Below are 26,013 nucleotides of genomic sequence, written 5' to 3' on the forward strand. Positions count from 1 at the left end.
GAGCATGCAGTATTGGACAAAAATGGCATGCAACACTCTCTAAAAATTTTACGCCAGCTTTAACATCTGTCAGCCTAAAAAAGCTATTCTGCTCTTTTTGATTCATATTCAGAAGATCTGCTCTATGCAAACTAAGCAGAGGTGTTACAATTTTATGGTTTTCACATCAGCTGTTACAATACAGACTGCTTTATCCAAACTTTTATCCAAAGCAAGAACTATCTTCTAACATTTTAATCCTTGTTTTAATCATGAAGGATAACAAATATCAAGGTAAATGCTTATGATGTCTCTTCCAGTACAGACTTTATTATATGCATTTCATTTCAGATGGTATCACTCAGTTTTAACATGTTTTGTTTTGTTTGTTCCTCTGATTAATGCACTAAGCTCTCTCCAAAGCTCATTGCATTTTTCCACCTCCACTCAAAACCTTCCTGTGATACACTGGCCCAAGTTTCACAGTCCACTGTATAATGACTGACCACAGCTAAGGCTCCAGACAGTCCCAGTGAATTCAGTGTGATCCTGTTTGGGTCTACATGTCTGCTTGCAAAGACATCTAACCATGTAATAACCATTAAATGTACCTGAGCACACAACAAAAGAGAATGTTCAGGGCAGGGTGACAGAGCTCTGTTCTCTTAAGACATTTGCATTTCAAACTTCTTAATTTTTTAGAATTTTAATTCCCAAACCCTGATTTTATGTTGCGATGGACTGGCAAAATCCCTAAACTCTCAAATCAAGAAGTGTGTTATATTGTCAGTTTTCTGCCATGATCCTGCATGACTGTGGAACATGTTCAGTCATTACTTCAGTTCTCCTGAAGTTCAAGAGTAATAGGTACAAACTATTTCTCAGAAGCCAAGCAATGATTTTACTGCAAAAGAGTGTTACTGTCATTGTTACCAACAAATACAAACACTACATATATAAAGAACAGCAAAATCAACTATTGTATCTTAGAGTTTCTTTCCTGTACACTATCTGCATTCTTACATCTCAATGTTTTATTTCCGGCTGTTATCTACACTGAGGTTGGAGCCAGAAGCTAGACATTTAATGAAAAACCTTACTATCAAATTAGTCAACAACAGAGCAGTTACTACACCTAGATTTTGAAATTATTTTAATATTACCTAAAACATTAGGGAGAGGTTAGTACTAATTCCAAGAAACATTATTTTTCCAAATAATGCAATGCTGTAACTGCGATCCATCCACGAAGCACTCTGCAAGCATCAGGACTGAGCACAGGGGGGAGCCATTTAGTCATAATCCTTAAATTACATCTAAAGAACTCAAACTGAGGAACAAGAGTGAAAGGCAGAATTGCTACCTGAAAATACACAGGTAAAGAAAGTAGCTACTAGAAGACATAGAAAAAGTGCTTTTACATAAACACAACTTTATTAAATTTGAGCAACATTAAGAAGAACAAATTATTTCCACAAGTGCAATGTTACTGAGCAAAAAAGACAATAAAAGCAACAAAACATAAGCCACCAGCTATTTACTAATCAGTTATAAATCTGCTTGATCTCAAAGCAACAAAAGGGAAAGAAACTTCCTTCAAATGAGAATCTGCTTGTTTACATAAATAAACGCTATACAGTGTCAGCCACCAGCACCGGTGTGGAAGTTGCCCACAGAAATTATTACCTGCTTTATGGTGAAGTCATTAATAAGATGATGATTGTGTTCATTCAAGTTGCAGTGCAGGGTAACACAGTCACTGTGGAACAGCAGATCCTGCAAAGTGCTCACCCGCTGCAGTCCCAGAGCACGCTCCATGCCATCTGAGAGGTATGGGTCATAGAAAATCACACTGAAGCCAAAGGCTTTGGCACGTAGTGCTACTGCTTGCCCAACACGCCCTAGAACAAGATAAACATGCAATGAGAACAGATGTGAAGCAGCTGGTGTAAGGTAGCCTCCTCCTTCCTATTGCAAATGCTTGTATCAAGCCATACCGTTTCGTACAGCAACTGGAAGAGGATAAAAAAGAGGTGGCTCCCATCCCACTTGAAATCATCACTAAGATCAGAAACATTACATCTGGGCTGTTTCACACTGCTTTGTTCAAAACAAAGCAGGAGGTTTGCACCTTTTGCAACTGGAGATCTGAAAAGCCAGAAAAATGTCATGTAATCTGCAAGAATCTGTGTAATACGAGGGCTTGCCTGCTGGGCCTGTTTATGGTAAAACACTACTGCTTGTGAACATCCTGCCCAGGACTTACTCTTACCGATGTCGGACCAGCTGGCTTTAATAAAAAGCTATAAAATTAATCCTCAAAAATGGATGCAATAAAAGACAATTTGTTTAATCTGAAGCTCAACCATTCTCAATGCATGGAATCTCCTTTCTGAACTAGTATTTTCTTTCGTTTTTGAATAACATCCTTTCAGCATTATAATGCCTAAAAAGAAACCTGTCATCTGAGGCTCTAAAATTTTGTATCCATCTACCTAAATGATGAATAAATACAGTCCATCATATGGCACCTAGTTAAGAAGAGTGTGATACCATTTGGTATTCACACTGACCTTAGCTTTTCTCTGTTCCTCTTTCCTTACTGTCATATTTCAGAGTTGTGACTGAAACTGCTCTTTGGGCATAACTCCATGCCACATGTGTCAGGAGGCATGTATGTCCCTTTGAAACACTACCAGTAAAACACAGAGGAAAAAAAGTGAGTACATCTAGTGAGTAAGGGTATTTTGAGGAACAAGAACTCCTACACTTTTCAGGTTAAAAGACTACACACTAAATACTCACATGAGAATATTACAAATGTTAGATAAAGACATTTCAAAAGCATCACTAGACACGCCATAACAATTATGTCTCATTTAAAAAAAAAAGTCAACAAGTTTTCTTTTGTAACATCTGAGTTTGTTCAAAAAAGCATCAAGTTAACACAGGGAAATCCCATCTCGTTCCAATTGTGCTTGAAGGGATTTCCCTTTGCTTTTCAGTTTCTCTTTGAATAAACTCAAGAAGCCACAGAAAGAAAGGTTTTTTGTTGATCATTTAACCTGAACACAGCAATTCTGCAGTGCTTAGTGACAGATGTGCTTGGAATATTAAACAGTATGCTAATCTGATGGGGGCTGTCTGCTTTTCTTTGGGGACTCCAAGTTAAAATACTCTACAAAATCTTTTATTTCAATACTTGCATACATGTTATTTGTTTGCTTTCCAAGCTGTTTTTTTATAAACTTGAATTAGACAATTTTCAGCACAAACACTGTATTATTTTCAAATTTTGGCATGTTCACAGCTCAAGGAATCAGTCACACAACTGTAAACAATTTTTATTTTTTTTTAAAACGAAGCATATCACTTTTACTCCAGCTCCATTCATTTTCACATGCAACATTCTATCATCTGTTCTTTTTTACACTCTTTACAACACTAATACCTGAGGGGATTCACAACAGTGAAATCTCTTACAACAGACTCTCCAGTTAAAGCTACACTTTCCATTCATTGTAACCAGGCTAATAAACCAAAGCTTTCTTCAACGTGCACAAAGTTTCCTTCTGAAACATTTGGGAATCACATGCTTGTACTTCTAGCCAGAACTGTCCTATTACAATTATTTTATGGGATAAAACTCTTCCACAATTGACAATTCATATTTAGTCTTAGTTGTTAGACAAATACACAGGTGGACACATGTAATTTGCCAATTCCTTTTTAAACTACGGTCAGACAATAGAGTATAACCAGAAACCTACGACGTTTTTTTCCTCTCCTGAAAAACTTTATCATCTACAACTCTCCTGGGCATGAGGGGTGGCTCAAAACCTACCTCAGCACATCAAGAACAACAGAACAGCATACAAAGCATCTCACCTTTGGGACAACTCATATCTTAAAAGCATATACAATCACTATGAATATTCATGGCTGTTTCCAGGGAAGGCAAATTCTGAAGTTCAAAATACTAAACAAACTTCTTGGTCTGTAGTGTGGGAAGAATGCAGAAAATGCATGTTGCATACAATTGCAAAAAAAGCAGAAAGCAACAAAATCCTATTTTAGAAATTAGAGATTTATACAAAGCTCTAGCAAAGCCCGTGCATCATTTCAGTGGCACCAGAAGTGTGAAGAGAGACTCATCAAAAACGCCTGGGTCTCCTGTTACAGTCTGACCCGTCAACTCCCCTCAAGTCTCCCAGTTTGTAGGTGTCTCTGACCTTGCCCTTGCCAATGACCCAATTTGAGTGTGACAGTAGGGTGGCTGCAGTTGTCAATGACCCCTGGCTCAGCCCTTGGGTCAAGAATGTGCATCCTATGCTGGTATTACAAAATTTTATGAAATGCCCTTGATACCATGGAAATGTTGATGCCCTGCCTGCAGACTTCCATGGAAAGAAAAAATGCTTTTGCTTAGCAGCTCCTTCCTGTCTACGCAACAGTAATGGAGAATCTGGGTAATTTTTCCTCCCTCTTGGAGAACTCTGAAATATGGAGAGTGCCATTTTGTTACATTTCCTGCTGAGCACATTAAAAGAGGTAGTAGGACTGCTAAGAATACATCATTTATTGCATGGTAATACCACCCAACTCTTAAGCTTTAATATTGTCTGATAATGCAGATCAGTATTTTGGCCAACATCTATTCAGGACTGTGGGACTGTTGAGAGAATACAGCAGGTGAGGAAAGACAAACTGAGTGATGACATTCATTAAGATGCAGAGACAAATGTATTTGGAGGAATTTCACCTCTCAGAGTGAGGAAATGCATTAGCTATTAGTCATCAGCATTTGTAACTAGGGAGGAAGGGGAAGGGAGTGTGACTTCACTGCCTTTGCTGCTGTAAAATCATCATTACAGCAGCACCAGGTCCAGCTAGCTATTCATTGAAGTACTTACATGCTGCTGCTCATAAATATTCTTTTTAAAAAAACCCTAGATATAAGGTGAAAAGGTAGCTTTTTTTTTAATGCAGGGCTTACTATCCACACTTGTGATGCATCACTTGAAATATAGGACACTAGATAGTAATAAAGATTGAAAGTGACAAAGACAGCTGTTTAATGATGTGATATTATTATTTATGTAAGGCTCAAAGAATTACACACTTCACAAAGACAGAAAGAAACACAGGCTTTGCCCTAAGGAGCTCAGAGGCTAACCAAACAACAGAACAATGACGGATGGTATCCAACAAGGACATGAAGGAGGCATTATGCTGTTGAGTCTCTGCTTATCTTCAAGCTCTATACAAGCAGAGGATGAGAGATGGGGTTAACTTTAGAGGAGCACGGAGTAATAGGATTAAGCAGGACAGACCAAGTGTCAAAGCAGGAATATGCATGAGAGGAGGCAAAGAAAAGTGATGGGTGATGGAAAGAAAAAGGCAAGTGAGTCATGAAACTTGGCTAGACCAGCGGATAAGGAAGTGAGTAGCTGAAGCTTTGGAGGGAATGACGTAGTCATTCCTAGCACAGAGATAGGCAAGAACTAGGGTGTTTCTCTTTGGCAAAACAAGAGAAAAGCCCAGGAACAGATGTGAAGATGGTCTGGAGTTAGCTGTTGCAGCAGCAAAGTGATAAATTTAAGCAACCCTCCGCTGAAGAGACCACAAGTTTAAGACAAGAATAGAGAAACATAGCTGTGGTTGAGATATGAGATGATCTTGGACACACATTAACGAGAAAGGACAGAAACAGCAATACTACGCGGAACTAGAGAAAAGAAGGACTTAGATGATGAGAATTGTTTGGTTTGTGTGCGATACATTCACTTCATAGCCTCGTAATGGTTCATCACTTCTTACACTGACATGTCTAAATAATAAAATAATAAATCAAGGAAAAACTACAGATGTGGGAAGAGGGCACTAGTAGAGAAACATAACCTAAGGGCACCAGTCTGTTGAAGGTGGTTACAGATACACATTTTAGTCTAAAACTAGAGACAGGTAGCCTCTTGCAGTGAGCATATATCACAGCCTAAGTGCCTGAAGTGCTCAAATGTGAAGTTTAGTACAGCCCTATTTCCATATCTTCTAAGACTACATTTGTATTCTTCATTAATACATAGCTACACAGGAGTTTGTTAGAACATGTCAGAATCAAAACGTTGTGCCTATTCACATACATGCACAAAACCAAAACAGTGGAAGTTTTTACAACTGACTTTAAAAAATTTTCCTTGAAATTGTAAATATTCTATTGTAGGAAAAGAAATAGAAACGATAAAAGGCTAGAGAAAATGACTGCTTAATAACTGCAACAGATGTGTACCTTTAAAAATCAGACTTTACTAGCCTTTTAATATACTATGCAAACAAAAGGCTTGCTTTTTAAAACTAAAACCAAAACCTAGCTTTTTACGTAGTGTTACACACATATTGGCGATCTGATTATCCATTTGTTTCCCTGTGCTTTTCAGTCATTCACAACAAAAACAACACACACAAAATTCACTTAAGGAAGTCAATAATGAATGACTTTTTTTTCTAATCTCAGTCTGGAATTTGTGCAATACAAAAAATGCAATGCCAACAGGACAGATATCTCTAGCAAATATGCACATGGCACGTGAGCCAAAGCTTAAGTTTCAAAAAGTAGGTATGCATTTCCGTTTTTAAAACACTGCAGGTGATTGTCTATTATTTATGTACAGATGCTGTGACTGTGAGTGCAATAATCACTGTGTGTTTAAATGAGGTGCATAATTACACAGGTATAGATTTGAGAAAGCAACTTCATGACTAACTTCTTGAAAGTCGTATTTTAAAGGCAATTCTTCGACTGTGAGGACGTTTTTGGTGTGTTGCATACTCATTTAAATGAGTACTATGTAATGCCAGGCTATTTTCAGCTTCCAAAAGTAAGAGTTTGTGGCTTGAGTTATTTGACAGCAATGTGTAACTGGAACAGTCATTTAAGTATGATGCCTTGTTGTCAAAATCGTATTATTAATTCCTGTGAATGAATACCACAGCAATTACATCCACAATCTATCAGATCTTTGATAAGACAAGCACATGACTGAATAATTTTTATAGAGAAACTGACTTGCTTGTTTTTCTTCTCTACTTCTGTAATAGACAGTAATTAATTCATCTCAAGCAAGCCTGTCCATCTGTTAGATGGTGAAACACATTTAGGGCCATTCAGAGAGGTAAGTAGGTGATTTTATTAGGTCTGGAAACATTTCAAACTTTCTTGCATATATTTTTCCTCTCATTTGAGCTGAAATACAATTTCTGATTCAACTCAACCAAACATATGAAATAACTGCTCTGCAGGCTGTTACTGCAGCAAAGACTTTTCAGATACATTAAAAACAGTAAAAGCGAAAAAGCACAAACAGAACCAGATGTGACAACAGATGAGAAATTCAACATATACACGTGACACCAGGCTGAAGTAGCAGGATCCTTGTCCTGGAAAAGAGAAGTGATGGTGTCTCCTTCTCTTAGAACCAGCGTGACTGACACCAGGCAATATGGCAACAGAAAGATGTACAGAATTCAAAGAATTGAGAGAATATCAGCAACAAAATATGTTTTCTGAGGGAAATGATGATGTCTAAGGGGAAAACATTTGAGACATAAAAACATCAGGAATGAAGTGGTATTATATAGCATGCTTGACATGGAAAGGAGTGAACAAAGTATTCCATTTTTATAGCTCAAATCTTCATGATTTTTTTAAAGCAACGGAAGGCAAGGAGTATTAAACCACCTCTCAAGCCAACATACCTAATCCAATAATGCCCAAGGTCTCCCCCCTGATCCTGGCAGCTCCAGAAGCCACTTCCCGAATCTGTTCAACGCTTTGTACTCTCGTGCCTTCTCTCAAAGCCTGGTGAAGCCAGGTGGTTCGCCTGTACAGGTTCAGAATGTGGCACATGGTAGAATCTGCTGTTTCTTCTACCGAGGCAGCTGGCACATTACACACTGCAATTCCTGCAAAGGATGGGGGGAAAGGATACCATTTGCCAAACGTTTCTTACTTTTTCCCATTTAACAGCAATTCAGGAGTATGATGTTTAAATTTACAGATACTTCAACACCTGCTTTGCACAAATTCTAAGTTTCTGACTGTAATGACAGACAGAATACTTAACATAATAGTTGATAAATATGTGCAAACATATTTTTTCTGATTTTTTATTACTATTTATTGTGTTTACAAACTAAGGCAAACAGCAAACAGACCACTGAAACCACAAAAGGAAAGTACTGAAGATGTCAGATAGTTTAGAACACAAGTCTTGGTAAGCGTTTTATATGCACACTGAGCTAGGTGTTTTGAAAAGCAAAGAGAAATCTGCCTTGCTCTCAACAGTGTGGTTAATGAACATTGTTTAGATTTAATTGAGTGAGTTAGCTTTCCACCACTGAGCAGATACCCTCCCAAAAGCTATCTATACAAGCTATAAAAAGGATAAAATAATTTATAATGACAGCAACTCTTAGAAAGCCCTCACAGGATGACTATTAGTATTTCCAATTCATGTATGGGTAATCATGATACAGGGAGAGACAATTTGTTGCGTGTTGCACGTTTGCAGAACTATGACAAACAGAATCCAAGTCCTTTACTGGTCCCTCATATTGAAGGTATAACCCATCAAATTGTCAATAGGAAAATATAAAATTCACTTCTGCATGGCATGGAAAGATAATGCAAAATTAAGTCCATGTTCCTAATAGCTGAAAATTTACTAGTTGAAAAGGGCATAACAACAAGCAGCTAAAAGACCGTTACAGATTTCCACTGACAGTTGTGGAAGGTAGATTGATTCAAGACCCACAATATTCCTTTTTTACTTCAAAAAACAGATCAGGCAACAAGGGATTGTAATTGCATGCAAGTTATCCCATTCTGTTTTCTACCTTCCAGGACTCCACGTACAGCAGTTAAGCAAAATGTTTACTTGAAAAAGTTTTGTGTCCTTTTTGACTTGTCTGTCTTCATTTTCTACGTGTTCTCTCTCTAATCATCAGCTCCCACAAATGTTTGTCTTTCAGTTCTGCTGACTGAGATCACAGACAGTATACAGTATAATTTCATAGTGGAGGAAAAAAGTGTCTTGTATCCTAAAAAGCACCATAATACTGTTTTCACTGTTTAGTTATTTGGATTTTTACATAAATAAATATTCAATCAGTCCTCAGCTAACGCCAGTGTATCTTAAGAAGCAAGGAAGAAAAAACGATCTCTTCAATAACAGTAATAACAATAATTGACAAATAGTAAGTTTATACTATATTTATCTACGGTTTACATTCAAATGTCTTCATTCTGCTGCCCAGTACTTTTTTACAGCTTGCTTTAGATCAGTAAAAACCAACATAAGGACCCGCAAAACTATTTTTTTTTCCTCTGCTGGGGAGATAGTGTCTGCTGAGTCCCTGCTCTTAGACTTACAAAAAGATAAAACAGCATAATTTGCTGGAATATTAATCTTGGCAACCTGTTAACATCAATGGTAGTATGGAACTCGCCAGTTTTAAAAATGGGAAAAAAACCCACGAGTGGAGAGAAAAGTAAAAGATTGAAAAATAACATCCCTTTAAGGGCATCATATTGAACAGATGCATTTGTTTATACAAAAAGTCTTTTTCATGGAGCAAAAATGCAGGTTTTAGATGGCAAAACAAATTTAATAAGCAAGTCTCTTGATAGCTGGCATCACAAAACATTTAAAAGGCACTTAAAGAGTTAGATTACGTATTTGAGAAGAGAAATAAGGAATTGAACTCACCTTATACCTTCTTCCCTAATAGGTTTCCTTAGGAAACTTGGGGAACAAAAGTCAGATAATTTCTCTCATAAGCTGTAGGAATTTCTTTTTCCCTATTTCCCCCTAACTTTAAAAACAGCTAATTTCTGAAAGGCAGAGACATGGTGAACCACAAAAAGCAGCAAGAGAGAGGCAAGGATATGAAGAAAAGAGACATTTCACACAGGAAAAGCCAGCGCACTCTCATCTCATATCCATTGCTTCTATGCTCCCTCCCTTTTCTCCTTTTCCTACAGCTTTCAGTGATCTCGTGCATAGGTTCAATGCTGAAAAATGCAGGAGTCGACAGGCATCACCTTGACTCCCACTTCACTTGCATCCAGTTACACTCACAACTTGTACATATTTTCTAGCCAACAATTTATAAAATGGAGAAAAAGCAGACCAGATCTTAAAAGATTTTATCTAAGAAACGTATGTTTTCATGCATTTTAAGGAGAGTAAGAGAGCTAACATGAAAATAATAGGAAAAGCTGGTAACAACACCACGAGCCAGCTCTATGAAAAATAACTCCAAAAGTTACTATGGAAGTTCAGGAATATGTCTGACTTTATGGTCTAACTCTACACTATGTTTCAAGAGTGAATCAAAGCTTTTTAGAAAGAGCAATCAACTCTCATATTACCTCTTTGAGATGCGTAGTAGTGAGTATTTAATTCCAACCATTTCACACTAACTGTTAAAATCAGAGATTTTATACCGCAAACCTTCCAGTATTTACTGGCTTTTGACAGAGCGGACAATTCTATTTTGTAAATACTAGAATGCAGAAACAGGATGGATCCTAACTGCATAACTCAGTCTAATCACAACATACGAACTGAATGGTTAGGAATGTGGCCATTTAGCATTTCACATGAATCAGAATTTCCCAAATCTGCTGTACTCTGGCTTGAAGAATTATGTGGATACATTTAAATTATAAGCTTAGGTTACAATCCAGCATGGAGACTTGCAGAAAGAGCCAACAAACCTACAAAGATTTTCCTCTTATCAGGGATTCTCTGCACAAGTCGGACTCCTGACCAGTCAGGGCCTTTGATCTGTACCTAGGTTTTGGCTTTTGATCTAGGATTTTACCGCAGGCTAATCTCTACACATATATGTGTTTTCTGGGGCTCACAACGCATGCGCCTAACTGTGGCACCAGTTACAATATGTGGTGACGCAGCCTTGCATGCTTTCAGACGTGATCTGTTCTTTATAGAAACTCGCAAAGAAGTTGTTAGCCTCTGCCTGCTGTGCAAACTACACCACTATTAGAAACAGGTTATTATTTTACTAACATTTACTGATAGACCATATTGCAGCTCCTCACTACATCAGTGGGGTTATTACTAGGACTAAGCACTATCACATTGAAATAAATGTTTCCAAGATCTTCCCAGAGCATAACGGGAAACACGGTTGGTCAACCTCAGTCTTAGAAAAGAAACAAAGAAAACGTAGACATTTATTCCAAGTAGTAGTTTGACCTGTAGATTACAAGTAAGAGATGGTTTAACCTAGAGTAAGAAAAGTACAAATCAGACTGTTGTTTTTTTACAGTGAAACACTAAGCACCATCTCTTCATAGTTCCAATATCTGAATTTACTCTGAAGCAGCAACAGCTGATTCCCCTATAAAATCAATATTTCTATTTTATGGAGTGGTTTAGCACTGAATCTCATGCATCATAAGTAAGTCTCAGACAGTTGATAATGATCTCATTTTTTATTCAAACAGAAGTATGCCATGCTGATGGAATTATATTTTGTGATCGGATTACAGCAGTAGTAGTTAAAATATACAATTGGGGTAAAAAAGAAAGACATGAAAAATTATGGTCTTACTCCTTGGGTCTATATTGAATAGGCAGATTGTCATCCTGTCACAATGCTGTTAATATTATCACTTAATTAACTAATGCTAGTATCTCCATAATGATTTTTAAACACTTTGATGAGAAAATTACACAGCTTACAAACTACGTTAGTATAAATTATACAGAAAACATTAATAAAAAGACTTAGATGCTATCAGATTTCTGGAGGCAAGTATAAGATGTAAAATACTGTTTTTAATAGTCATACCTAAATCTCCAGCAGATTTGATGTCAATATTATCAAAACCACTGCCAATTCGGACAATTATTCGAAGTGCTTTAAATTTCTCCAGGTCTTCTCGTGTTAAAGTGATAGTGTGATACATCAGTGCACCCACTGCTTCATTTAGTACCTATAAATAAAAAGGAAGAAAAAATACTTATTTTTTTGCTTTCATAGGATCTCAGCTTAATCACGTATCCATTTCTTCAGGTATAAAAAGACTGTAAAAGCATCCAATCCAGGTCTTTTGTTTTAAGCATTATTTCTCCAAATATCTTCCAGCCTCTAGTTAGTCTTTTTCATCTGATGTATCCATTGTAGCATGAGATTTGCTTTAGAAGAACTAAGTGACCTGTATTTGTGTTCTTATTAAGAGCGAAAACTCTTCTCATTTCACAGGAGATGCTCTGCAATATCGAACCCTAAGTACAAACATCACCGGACTCCATCTGCACATGCAGATGAAACACAACATGGGAGCAAGCACTCACATTAAACAGCTAAGTATTTTTATGCTTAGGCAGCTGACATTCAGTTTTGAATGGAGTCACAGAGCAGTATCTCTTCACCATACACACAGTGGTACAGGCATTCACTGCGCTATTAAAACCACTTGATACCTGAATAGAAAACAATCAGTAATCGTTACAAAACCCTTAGACAACAGAGACTCAAATCTGTCAATTCGTACATAAGAACAAAGTGTTTGTCCCTTAGTTTACTGATACTGCAACTAAGTTCTCACTGATGGAAAACTAGATGTCTTATAAATTGGCATAACTGAGATGCCAAACTAGACATTATCTGGAAAAAACAGCACCTCTAAGAAATAAGAAATTAACCAAAGCAAAAATGTTGCAAAAGAAAAAAAAAAACTTTCACACGAGAGAGAAAGCCAAAAAAGCTACAATAAATTGATGGGATCTGAAAGGTCTGAATATCTTTCAAATTATGTTACAGTGCATCCAACCTACTCAAGAAAGGTTCAGAGGAAGGGGTGCGGAGAAGGGGAAGAGAGCCTAGCACACCATGCCCAGCAGTTTCAAATTCTGCTACCATACAGTGACACTGCACCTCACACAGCTGATACAAGTTTATTGTTCAGAAAGTGGAAAATATTTTCCTCTTTACATGCAAATTGGACAATTTCACTTCTTCAAAACACTCCTCTGTGTTTCTACCTTCACTGCACTACCTAATACCCTAATCATTCTATGAGATACAAAACATACATAAATCATTTCAATATCTGAGCTAGATGTAATAACCTCAAGAGGTTTCTATGACCCACTTCATAGAAGTTCTACAGAGGCTCTAAATTTCTTATTCAATAGACTTTTGGGTCCGGTACATGTACAGACTGTCACCTGAATTATTTCTGCTTGTACGAGCATTTTCTAGGGTACTGCAAGATCAGTAACAATAATCAACATAAATAGTTTAAAAAAAACTACTGCAGCAAAACACAGTCTCACACACAGAGGATTACAACTGTTGGAGCCCAAGATCTGCAGCAGTAATTCTTAAAATTCAAATACATGAAGAAAAATTTTAAAAGAAAATAAAAAGAAACTCCATAAAAATGAAAGAAAACCGCTTCGTACTGACTACTTCACAAAATGATTTATGCTGTTTCAACAGGTGTTTCTGGATTGGTAACCCCAGTTCTAAGTCAGATAAAGACCAGAATCCTTTGAGCAGAATTTAGATTTACTTGTAAGAGTAAGAACTGAAAAAAACCCTAGAAACTGCACATCCTTAAAGAATGCGGCTACAACATAATTCAAAGAACAGCTGTAGGCTCTGATCTTATAAACGATTATATACACACAAAACTCCTTGATTTTAATGGTGCAAACAAGTCCTTTGGAGATTACATCTAGCAGTCACCAATCAGAAAGACTGCACTCATCAGAACGTGTTTCCTTGAGCTGTTACATAGGATTAAAAAAAAAAAACAAACAAAAAACAGAACAGTTTATTGGGTTTGCTTCTACAGCAACATTACAGCTGGTATGGACCAAGTCAAAGCTCATACCTGGGGCAGTCTATGCAAGAAATAGTCCCTCTTATAACCTCAGTGCCCACCTAAAATGCCCTTAGGGTTTTTTTGTCCCATTAATTCCTAAAAGGAAACTTTCCAAAATCTCACAGCTCCAATGATATGGAAATTTTTTCTAATTTCCAGCCTCAGTTTATTCACAGCCCAGCTTATATCCATTTGTTCTGGCCATTTGCTTAAACCCTACTTTCTCTCCTTGGTGTTTACAATCTAAATGTATTTATACACAACAATAATATCCCCTCCCAGCATTTTCTTGGCTAGACTTCACAAGCCTGGTCCTTCTAGTCTTATCTAGGATGATGCCCTTCCACCTCCCTGATCAGTCTATCACTCCTCCTCTGCGCTTACCGAAGTCTAAGCCCAACTCTTCTGTGGGTGATCACAACTGCACGCAATGCGCCTGCTACTGGAGGTCTCCCTCCCTGCTGTGTTATACCAACACTACCTCCATCACCAAGACTACATGTGCTGGAAATCCCTCCTAATGAAGTCTCACATGACATCTGACGTTTCTGCATGGCCATCGTCACGCTGCCAGCTGATCCTTTGTCTAACGCGTAAATCTGAATCCTTCCCCGTGAAGCGTGCGTTTCTGTCACACTCCCAAGTTTATAGTAGGACTTCTTTCTCCAAGTCACAGCACTTGTTACTTCAAGCCTCAAGGTCCTCAAGTTATGATATCCTGGTTCTCCCCAACTAGCCATGTCCTCCATTCTGTGTTTTATCACACACGTTTCATCCTGCCCCTCTAAGGTTGCTCTAGATGGCTGTGATGCAGGAGAAAACACCTTCTGTGTAGTTGTCAGAAGAGCAAAAACTGAAGTAGATATGAGGACCCACCTAAGGCTCATATGACAGCCAAGACTCTCCTCTCCCAGACTGGAAAAGGCCAATGGCATGTGTGGTTTTGTGTGTGCAGACAGAGAGCTGCCACTACTTTAAGGACCGCATTAAATGAGGGCTAAAAGACAGCTGAAGTGGCTCAGATATTTGTGTTTTAAAATCACAGTGTTTCATTTGGGAAGCAGCTTTTCAATTCATAATCATGCATATTTTATTAACTCAGCCAGTCAAGACTGTAATTTGGACTCTAAGAGGGCCGGCCTGGACCCATTACACTACATGTTTGGGCCCATCTAGGTTATGGCTTGGCACTAGGAGGAGATGGAAAAGTATTGGGAAGCTTGGCAATGTGTTCAATAAAAGGAAAAATCTTTCTCAGCTATGGCTTAATGCTGACACTAGCCATTTCCACAGGCAGTTATTTACCCATCATATGGGATATGGAACAAATAGATGCAAATGAAAAATCTTTTTAAATTTTCTTTGTAGTGTTTCAGTGTCTTCTAGGATTATGGACCAGCTAGCAAGGAAATGCACTGCCAAAAATGTATCTTCTGCGACTGTGTATTATTTCACATTAATTTGATAATTAAATTGTTACTGCTTTTTGCAACTGGCCATGTGATTCAAGTATGCCAAAAAGGCAGAAAATAATAGAAGAAAAGCTGAAGCTAGAAACATTCAGCATTGATGAATATTAATAATGCAACTTACATATTAAAAAAATTAATAGTGAAAGTTTCTGTATTTTGGAATTATTTCTATAAATTATAGTCTCAGTCATTACATATACTAAATGCGCACAAGGAAGTTTGATAAGTTTACCAATGAGTAAAATCAAAACTTGAACATGAAACTGAAATCCAGCATAAATGTGAACAGTTCTAGAAAATGAAATAATATTTAGAAAAAATAACTGTGTATAGGAGTAATCTACTGATCACTTACAGAAGCACAACCAGTGGTCGATGCATGAGAGAAAGAGGGAGTGGTTGTGGTTTTTTCATCATTTTCCATAATGAACTTGATTGATTCAACATTCACTGAATTCTAGTACAATTTTATTACAAAGATATCAACTCGTGTCAATTTGAGTGCGATAACATATTTAACAAGCAAGCTAGAAATTTCAGATCAGCCCAAGTCTGTGGCAGTCAGACAATGCTCTTTCATGATGCTTGCAAGGAAAGGCAACGGGCAAAATTTGATAGAGAACAAGCAGAGTTAGCCGTGTACCTTCAACAGCCATTCCTGCTTTCATCAGACTACAATTGTGCTTTTCAGGAAGAAAGGATCTGAGATAAAAGTTCAAACACGGGACATGAGTTGGCTTCCTTCTGTTCCCAAATGATTATGTAGCCCATCTGCGTAATTTCTGTGCCTTCAGACTTACTTCCAGGTGAAGCTACAGCACACTGCTTGTTGAAAGCCTTTTTCATACCCTCTTCAATGAGCTGACATCCCTTCCAATCACAACTGCTTGGACAGGTCTTTCTGCTGTCCTTCAACCTCAGAATGACTACTCTGCTTTCCCAACATGCCAGGTTTCCAAGGCTCTTAGAGAACAGATGACACTGTAGTAGGAGACATTTCTATTTCAAAGAATTCAACAAAACTTAGGTAGTGAATACTGAAGGTTGAAATCCTTTAAAAACATTTTCCTAGCTATTTTTTTCACCTTATTTCAGCACCAGATATTTTAGCCATCATGCCAAGCATCGCATAGTTACCATTGTGATGCACATGCCTCATATTATTTGGAGAACTTTAGCATCATCTTTATTTTTACAAAAAAGCGTAAACATATCATAACATGCTAAGAATAGGACAGTGAGGCCTCCTCTTCTTTGGTCATCCAAACAGACACTACTAGATTTTACTTTGAGAGACTGCTCTCAGAGACTTGCAGGTCAAATCCAGAACATAGAAACATAACACAGTATGTAAAATGCCAAACTACTTCAATGGAGAGACAGAACATATTTATAAATTACACATTGCATATGAAAATATATCATAATTTTTACAAAAGACTTCCAGAAAATCATCACTGGAAAGTGCTATATTTTATCTGGTTCTAGAAACTACAGGGTATTGCATTTCTTTGGACTTGGAGTTTGATGTGTCATCTCCAAAAAAAAATGTTCCACTGTCACCAACAGACTTGAGATATTTTGCACATTTGGGTGGAAAAAATGTACTTTATCTAAACTGAGTAGGCCTTGCATTATTTGACTTGCAAAAAGCAGCTGCACATCACATTTGTAATCAATAGTCTGCCACACAGGGGAAGGCTGCAGCAGACTTGTAGCTGCTCTCAAAGCCTCGCTACAACATTACAAAGCGTCCATGTGAAACTAGCGCTGTTAAAACGAAAAAGAAAAGCCAGTGTCCTCAAACAGTATTTAGTAGGTCTCCAAAACTGCTGGTTTGTGCTACTTTTTACAAGTTCCTGTCTCTCTTTACAAGACTATCAGCTCAATTTTAGGTTCCTATGATCCATGGCACTGTCAGTAACCTACCCATTTCATGATATGCACTTTATTCAGCCACGATACTGTCTAGTGTAGACCCTAAATATTAATACTTAAGTTTATACTGCACACAAATACAAGTAAGTATAAATATTTTACACAAACATGAACAAAACTTCCTTGCAGGCTCCTGAAAACACTCTCTAAAATCTTACATATCCACACACTGCATAAACAACATATATATACACATGACATATATGATAGTGTATTTCTAGTCTTTTAAAAATATACTATTGAAAAATACATACATACAAATACACACACAACTATATAAATAGCCTGCATAGCCTATAGCAAACTTCCTTTTAAAAACTACATTGCAGTCAGTCTTTCAAACCCAGGATTTACTGACAATTAGATGCAGTTTAATGACAGAACTCAATTTGAGAATATAGACTCTGAAAACACTTTTACTAAGTAAAAGGCTTTAATGAAAAATCTTTAACAGGAGTTCCGTGTGTTAACTTGTATGTTCTATAAATAAGGCTGAATTGTGTTGCATTTCAGTTCAAGTCTATCAGATGCTATGATGGACTGAACATCTATACCAAAGGATCATTATGTTATGAAAGTCACTGATGACAGTGTATCACCCCACGCAACTCTGTCTCAAAAGACCTGTTAATAATCACCAGCAATTTTCAAACCCCAATGAACCTTACCTGGTGCTGGGAAATTAAAGAAAAAGCTAGCTGATAACCAACTATATGAGACTTTAATCTGTCTGTAAAATTGATATATGCTGCTTGCTGGGTACGGCAGCACTTCCATTCTGCTTTTCAAAGGGTATTAGTTCAGAGGGGACACTGGCAACCTGCCCCTTCCTGTAATGCTGCACTTGACCTATAATGTTGCAACTGGCAAATCTGACAGATGTTGGCAGAAGGGTCACTGAATACAAACACTGATTTTGCATACATCCTTACTGTGATAGCTGTGTGTTAACTACTTTGTTGTATAACGAGGTGTAACGAAAGTTTTTAGGATTTCCATTTGTTCATTTTTTTCAAAGTCTTTCATAAGGAACCTGATCCAAGGCTCATTCAGTTTCAGTAAATTTGCAAGGTTTTGGATCAGCTCCGAGGTGACAACTTACTCTCAAGTACACATTACTGTTTAGAACAAGGCGGCTTCCTTTCAATCTATATTCGAGAATTTAATTTTGATGGAAAACTAAAATGCTGCAACTGCGTCATGAATATAAACAGCACTGATGGTACAAGTGCAAGATTGCAGCTTTACTGTTAAACAAAGAAGAATCTGAAGCTGGAAAAAATATCTTACTTAACCATTGATGTAACAGGAACAAATCAAAGACTCAGCTGAACAACAGCACCATTCTTGATTTGTTTCTATCAGTTTCAAACATTTGTTGTATTATGAAAGCTCTTTAGCTCTTCTTTGAAACAGCCTTACATGAAACTGTAATGACTGGAACTATTTCTATATTTAATTCGTATGTGAAAGTGCAATTGAAAAGTTTCAAGTCCTACACTACTGAATAAGAAGTTCAGCTTTTAACTGTTTTTTAACTTAAACTAAAAATATGGAAATGTAGTATCCCTGTGATGATCATTTTGTGCTTTTATAATAGGAGTCAAGGGATATGATACATTCTAACTTAATCACTTGTAAGGCTGGAGCATAGGGTTTACCAGACAGACTATCTTCCCGCTTCCAACCAAGCAGCCTACTCCCTTTAATGTTCTGGTCAGCTGGGTAGCTGCATGAAGCAGTAAAGCCACTCACAAACACACCCATTTTTTTCTTCTAGGTGATTTGAGAAAGATGTAGGAAACCACATAATTAAAGAAAGAGAAAATGAGAAAAAGTACACTGCTTGAAACAAACTCTTGACTTCTTTCCAGCCTGTATGTTTTGCTTTAAAGATCATTTCTAATCAGCTGTGCTTCCTCTCTTTTTCATTTGGGTTGCAAGGATGACTTTATTTTCTCTCTGCTTGGCCAAGATGTCTATTACCAGATCTTGCATATTATGTTTACATTTAGCCCTTTGGAGATACACAGCGCACTCCATGTTACAGAATATACAGCAGAAGTCAGGAAGCCCAGAGACTAAAAAAATCTCAAGCAACACAGACCTCAAGGGTGTGCTTGAGTCTGTGATGCCTTTGAAGGTACAGAAGTAGAAGGAAGGAGCAGAAATCAGAAGTGCTGGGTAGGCTGCCAAGGAGCCAGGAAAAGCAGTAAACCGTGAATAGCAGTGAAAGGAAGAGGGATTTGGGAAAAAGAGGGGGAGAGACAACAGAGCATGAGACAGTGAAAAAAGCAAGTTGACCTGGAATGAGGATGGAAACAAGCTAATTATTTTAAAATAATTTTTTTGGATGAGCATCTATATTTTTGGCAGAACAAACCAAAACACCATGTACATTTGGAGGCAGTGTGAGATGGTTACTGAAAAGACTGATTTACACAATTAACTGTAAAATAAAAACAATTTAAACATAGTGAGTAACTTTCATTGACAGCAATGCAATCTCTATTAAGAGAGAAATTTAACCACCAAAATCTTAAAGTAATTTTTACCCTAAATGACAGAAGTTTCCTGATAGGATGCAGTTAACCCAGTTCCCAGTTACCCCATGATATAGTTTGACAAAGGTAATGCTCAACTTCACACAGCCATATGCAACATCTACAATGAAACGAACTTAGGAGTCAAAGCATAAACATATAAATTGCAGCCTTTCAGACTGGCTCGAAAACAAACTACTTTTTCTAGGGCGGGTGGGGAAAAAAACAAAACAAGAAATCAGCAAAACCTTATACACAAGTAATTTCTGAAGAAATGTAATAACTGTCCTCTAACTACAAAGTTATTTCAAAATCTGGGATCACTCTCAGTAAACGTCAGTATTCACTGAAGTACCGACAGCCTGATTTTCAAAAGGAAGGAAACATATCTCAGTCACCCAAATTGCCTTCCAAAGCAGTGGCACGGGGAATGAATGCTTTGACCTGAGATGAAGCAGAGTTCTAATACACGTTATTATTTACTTGTGACCTTAAACAAGTTACCTCTTTTCCGTCCTTCAATTTCCTCAGCCATAAAAAGAGAATGACAAATTAACTCTTTGGCATAAGGGAATTGCTACAGAACTGCAACCCAGGCATCACCCAATTTGGAGAAAACTTTGTTTAATTAACACACATAGTAAGGTGTAGTAGTGTTTGCTAATGTCCTGCTTTTGACCCTGTATACAAACAGCATTCAAATCCTCATTTCTTTTCCTTCCTTTCTGTATGTGTTAAAGTCTCTCAGCCTACTTGCTTCTCTATGAAAAAATATCTAGCTTGTGCTTTGCTGTCTCACAAACTACTACAAATTCCCCTTTTCCACTCTACTTCCTTTGTTGTCTAGCCATCTTAAAAGACAGCATTTTAAACCATCATCCTGTCCCTGAAACCTTCTTGTGACCAGCAGAAACCCCTTCTCCGCATTCCAAAATGTTTACTCCTCAAACACTGACTCCTCACACCCCTGTGATCAAGGCTCCACAACTACGCAAGCTGACTTCATACCAGCTCTTAAATTTGCCTAGCCATTCCTCTGTAGTCTTTCACTCCTTTCCTCCTCATCTAACTCTCAGTTCATGTCTTTTTTTTTCCCCATTACATTCATCTACAACCACCCATCTGTGTGTATGAAACAACGTCAATCACCTCTTTCAAACCCCATCCTAAATTTCCCAGTCTCTGGCCTGCCTCCTGCAACTTCAGACTATATAAATGTATCTGTATCTACTACCCTATCAGATTCAGTACCTTTTGTTAATGACAAGAAATATGAAAGAAAAACTAAATTTCACCTTCTGCTTTCAGCAAGCTCTTTTCAACACTAAACCTTTTCTTGATTTTCAGTCATCTCTTCGTTCACAATGGGGAACCGTCTTTTGCAAATTAACATCCATTATCAAAATCTGTATTTTAATTAACAGGACAACATCATTTAGTATGGCCAGGAATGTGCATTCGTAAATACATGAACATTTTAAATACTGCTTTAAATATGCAACTTCTAATTTTAAAACTTTTCCTGAAAACAATTTTATATTTAGTAAAGCACCATTCCCAAATAAGGTATTATACAAGCAGTACTATAGCCACTTTTCACTGCAGATGAACAGTGAACAGTTTTTACATGGAAGTGAACAGCGCTCAACACTTCATAAAACTGATCTCTTAGTCTATGATGAAGTAATACAACAATATGATAATGAATTAAGGTTTGTGATTTTTATTGCAGAAATTTATTACCTGGCAGAACAGTGGTACTTTGCAAACCCAAATGTTTTAGGACTGCATCATCCTTTGACTAGCAAAAATTTGTATTATGGCAGTGTACTGGTAGCTAGTGAAAATATTTTTTCCAGATATATTACTGAGCTCACTAAGAATGAATTATTTTGGTACAATAAAAAGCAAAGAATGCAAGCTTTTCTATAATCCGCTTAATACAACACTCTTGTGAAGATCAACAACAGATAACCTGTGTTACTCATCAGTTATTTAAATGCTTTTCCAAAGCTACAATTTGAGATACACACACTGACTTTCAGTCCCAAGATCTGAAAAGTTCATTTACTACACCCCACTGATACCAGAAAATATTGAGTGTTTCTAAGGCAAGGCAATCATGTCACACAGGAATTCCCCAGTCTTGATGCATCAGAAGTAAAAGATGTTGATTTCAGTAATCAAAGCATAAAACTACACAGGTGGTGCAGCTGCCAATGTTACAGTGTTCACCTGAAAAGCAGACTGCTATTATCTACTAAAAAAAGTGAAACAGCATTTATATTACTTATTCTCCACATTATGTAGTCCTTGTAAACGGAATCTACCTATTTCATGTATTAAACTTCTGACAGTGGCGTGAGATAGAAAAACAGTTAAGATTAATGCAACTTTTCAACATGATTAAAAAGAAATACACAGAAATAAGGCGTTGTATCACATTTTAATTCTCAATACATAAAGAGGTAAAAGGGAACTGAGAGAAAAAAGCTTGGGTTGAATATTTCTCTAAATTAAAAAAATAAAGTATTATACTTAGATTATTATTGTCTTTGAACGTTACAAATTAAGGTTTTTTTAAATTAAAAAAACCCTAAAATGACAGTAACCATTTCTATGCATCTCCAATCACCAATGAAGACAGAGAAGTTTTCACTACTTTGCATTTTTTCTCAAGTTAGTTACTTTTAGGTTCTCATTCACTGCCACAATACTGCACAGCAAAAACACTGGTCTTTTCCAACAGATGTTAAAGACAAGGTTGAAATTAGCATTAGGTTTTGCTAAAATTTTAATGTTTTAAAATAGAATGTCACAACAAAATCAAGTTCAGGTATTTATGCTATCCTGTTGACCATCCACTGTAAAGATGGTTTTCTATACGTCAGTATAAACACATTAAAAAAAGACACGAGATCAGAACTATAATATTGCCAACTCTGAATCTAGCTTACAATTCAAGAACCATCTAAAAAGAATAGTTTTAACTATCCTGAGAGAAACATGCAATCAACTGAGAAAAAGGGTGTTTGGAATGCAGATTATTTCCCAGTAGGAACAATTTTATTTTTTTGCATTTTCCTATTCACATAAGAATTTGATTGTAACTAAAACACAGCTGAACAAAACAAGGTAGTCCTATTAAGCTAGTACTGATGTGGCAGAGAACAACCTTGAATATCATTCTTGACTACTGTTCTGTCAACAACCTATTCCTGTGCACAGAGAGGGGCAGAAAGGTAGGACAGGAAACCTGAAAGTCTCCAGAGATATCCACCAAGGAACTACACATAGGGCTTCAGAGAGGGGTCATCTCTTGTGTTTGCCTGAACCATGAGAATCAGCAGTTCTAGTTTGCTGTGTTGATACAGCATACAACTCTTCAGTCTTCTCCTTATTGTTTAAAAAAGAAAAAACACACAAGGAAAAAAAAAATCTGCCACTTACAAATTTTCAAAGTTTTAACAATGAAATACTTTTTTTTCCAGAATAAAAATATTTTTCCTAAGAAATAACAAGCTGAATATTTGGTCGATGGGTTCTCACCAGGAAGAAGTTAACATGAAATGGACTACAGAAAATTTGATTTATTCACCTGATAACAGAAAGGAAGTTAGTATTGGTATTATTTTCAAGTAGCTGGCTTTGTAAGAAAGTCATCAAAGAAAATATTAAATCTTTCATCGTATACAGAGACTTTAAAATGTTTAACCATGTTATATATTACAAGTACATGAAAAGTAAATAAACAATTAAACGAGTTATGAATTCAAGATAGTGCAAAGCTTCTGAAAACCTGTCACAAACCCAAGGGCTGCTATAATTAGTGTAGGACAAGTCTAACAAGGTATCTGTAGAGAAACAAGAATACTGGTGCAATTCAGTTCAGCTGGCAAAACTTAACACCTGAATCACACCCAGCAGTATACAGTACCACACACACAAAAGTGGATACAGACACTTAGCTAACAAGCCTTTAAGTTAATACTTGGATCTGTACTTGTCTATCATGGATCTTTGCTGGAGTAGAAGAAAATAAATTCCTGTGGAAGGGCCCCCTGAACACCCTCCTCTGCACTTGGCTCCTCTGCTGTCATACTTACTACATTTTTTCACCTCCACAGAAGCTGTAAGGCCTGGTTTCATCCTTTATCAGGTGAAGGAATATTTGGCATTTGAGCCTTACTCTGCTAGCCAAAAACTTCACCAAAATTAATTCTACCTCTACAGAAATATGGATGTGAAAAGGTTCTATTGCTGTCTAGGGAGCAGCGAGGATTTGGGCTAGACAAAAAGCCTTCATGCTGAAAGAAGTCACTGAAGAGAAAATGTAGGTGTATGGGCCAGCTGGCTCCCTTGCCTATAATCATGAAAAATGGGTATCCTTCTAAGAAAATGAGAAAACCTTTGACAACATTAAGAACTACTTGTTTTACAGCTCCCAAAACTCCAGAAGGCTGCAAACTTCTGGAATAACATATAATTAGAATACTTTTTAAAATTCATTTTCTAAATAAGTTTTGGGTTAGCATTTATTTTGAAACTCTTCTGTAGTGTCAATTGTCAGTGCACAAGGCCTCCTAACCTGATTTGTACAATTCCTTGGCTAAACAGAGAAGCTTGAAAGTTCCTCACGTGGCCAATCCAATACTGGAATTTAGCTTTCCAGCTGAAGGCTGAGCAACAGTGCTTCCAAGAAGCATTTCAAAGTATCATGTAATAATACAGCTTTCCCTCAGGTAATGCTCTCCATCAATCTAATTCAGTAGGTAAGCACACGGATAACATCCGGCCAAAGATATACTGCACAAAAGCATAATTCAACACAGTTATTTTCATCTTTGTTTCATCATCATGTTTCATCATTTATTGGAAATGACCAGTAACTCACTCACTAAGGTAATCGACCATTAACTAAAATGCAATAGCTAAACACATTGCCATAGCTAACACAACATTGTATCTATTCATAATCATGAACATATTTGCATTTTCTAAAACACTTTAATTATACCTCTAAATATTACCTTTTCGTGAATTTCTTGTGTAGACTGAGCATCACAAAATGCCACCGTGGCTACGTCCTTCAGAATAGGCATTTCTACTGTACAATCCCTGCCATCCAGCAACGCTACCAAAGGGCGCGGGTGCATGGGCCCATTCATGATCGGAGGTCGAATGCCTACAAAGAAACAGAGAATACTTTTTATTCAAGCCATGTAAATGTAATAATAAAAATAGATTATAGCTAGTTTGTTTATTCTGATGGGAGAAAAAGATTTCAAGGACTGAAGCTAGTAAAACAGGAAGAAGTTTACAGTCAGCAATCAACCAAACACAGAAGACCCAAGAAAAAAATGCCATGGAGGTTCAGGAGGCTGAACAATGGAAGACGGATAAACCCATTAAGGGAACAGTATATTTGTTTTTTAAAGATACATCCTTACTGCACTATTAAGAAGTGTCTGTGCAGTCTTATCCAAGGTTTATGTTTTGATTGGATTCCACACCTTTGTGAGCTCTGGATAGAGTGAGAAATATCTTGTCCAGGCTTGTAAGAGTATAGCTTATGGAATATCATAAGCAACTCAGTGAGAATTTGATTTACATATATTTGATTTACATCAATTTACATATATGATGATGGTCTGCTAAGACTAAAATTTAACTGGAAAAAATACTACAACAGCAAAATTTTGAATTTATTGAAGATCCAATATACAAGTGTACAGGCTAATTGCTGATCTATGTAGGTGTGCTTAGACAAAACAATTCTGTATAGCTTAGTCAAACACACACATCATACTTAATCCACCATTGAAAACTTATAAAATACGAACAAAATGTCCCTCCCTAAATCGACATCATGCTTGGAACATCGCAGAGTGACAAAGAAATACACATTAAATGTCTGGGGGAAGGAAAATCAGTTGAAAGTGCAGACTTCATTTACATCCTCTTTATGGAGTCTTAAAATGAAAAGTAATCATTAAAACAAGATATTTAGAGAGCATCTTCTTAACAGTATAGATGCTATAAATATACAAAAGTACTCAAGGGAATAATATTAAACCATTATATTTACACAAAAGTAGTTAAGCATGGGTGGAAAAAAAGGGACTTCCTGAAGAGATAAGGAAACGCAAAACCAAGA

General features: G+C 37.0%; 1 protein-coding gene across 13 annotated transcripts in view; it reads right to left on the bottom strand.

Moving 5' to 3' along the window:
- Window positions 1-26,013, bottom strand: part of CTBP1 (C-terminal binding protein 1) — a 245,708-nt gene that overhangs the window by 15,148 nt on the left and 204,547 nt on the right. For all 13 annotated transcript variants that reach the window (XM_075055380.1, XM_075055469.1, XM_075056088.1 and 10 more), the window contains 4 exons: window positions 24,887-25,041; window positions 11,860-12,004; window positions 7,735-7,941; window positions 1,666-1,880 (listed from right to left, as the gene is read on the bottom strand). In XM_075055380.1, coding sequence (XP_074911481.1) covers window positions 1,666-1,880; window positions 7,735-7,941; window positions 11,860-12,004; window positions 24,887-25,041 — 722 coding nt within the window. The remainder of the gene's footprint in view (window positions 1-1,665; window positions 1,881-7,734; window positions 7,942-11,859; window positions 12,005-24,886; window positions 25,042-26,013) is intronic.

This window comes from Buteo buteo, chromosome 1 (genome assembly GCF_964188355.1).
Source record: "Buteo buteo chromosome 1, bButBut1.hap1.1, whole genome shotgun sequence".
Taxonomy (NCBI): Eukaryota; Metazoa; Chordata; class Aves; order Accipitriformes; family Accipitridae; genus Buteo; species Buteo buteo.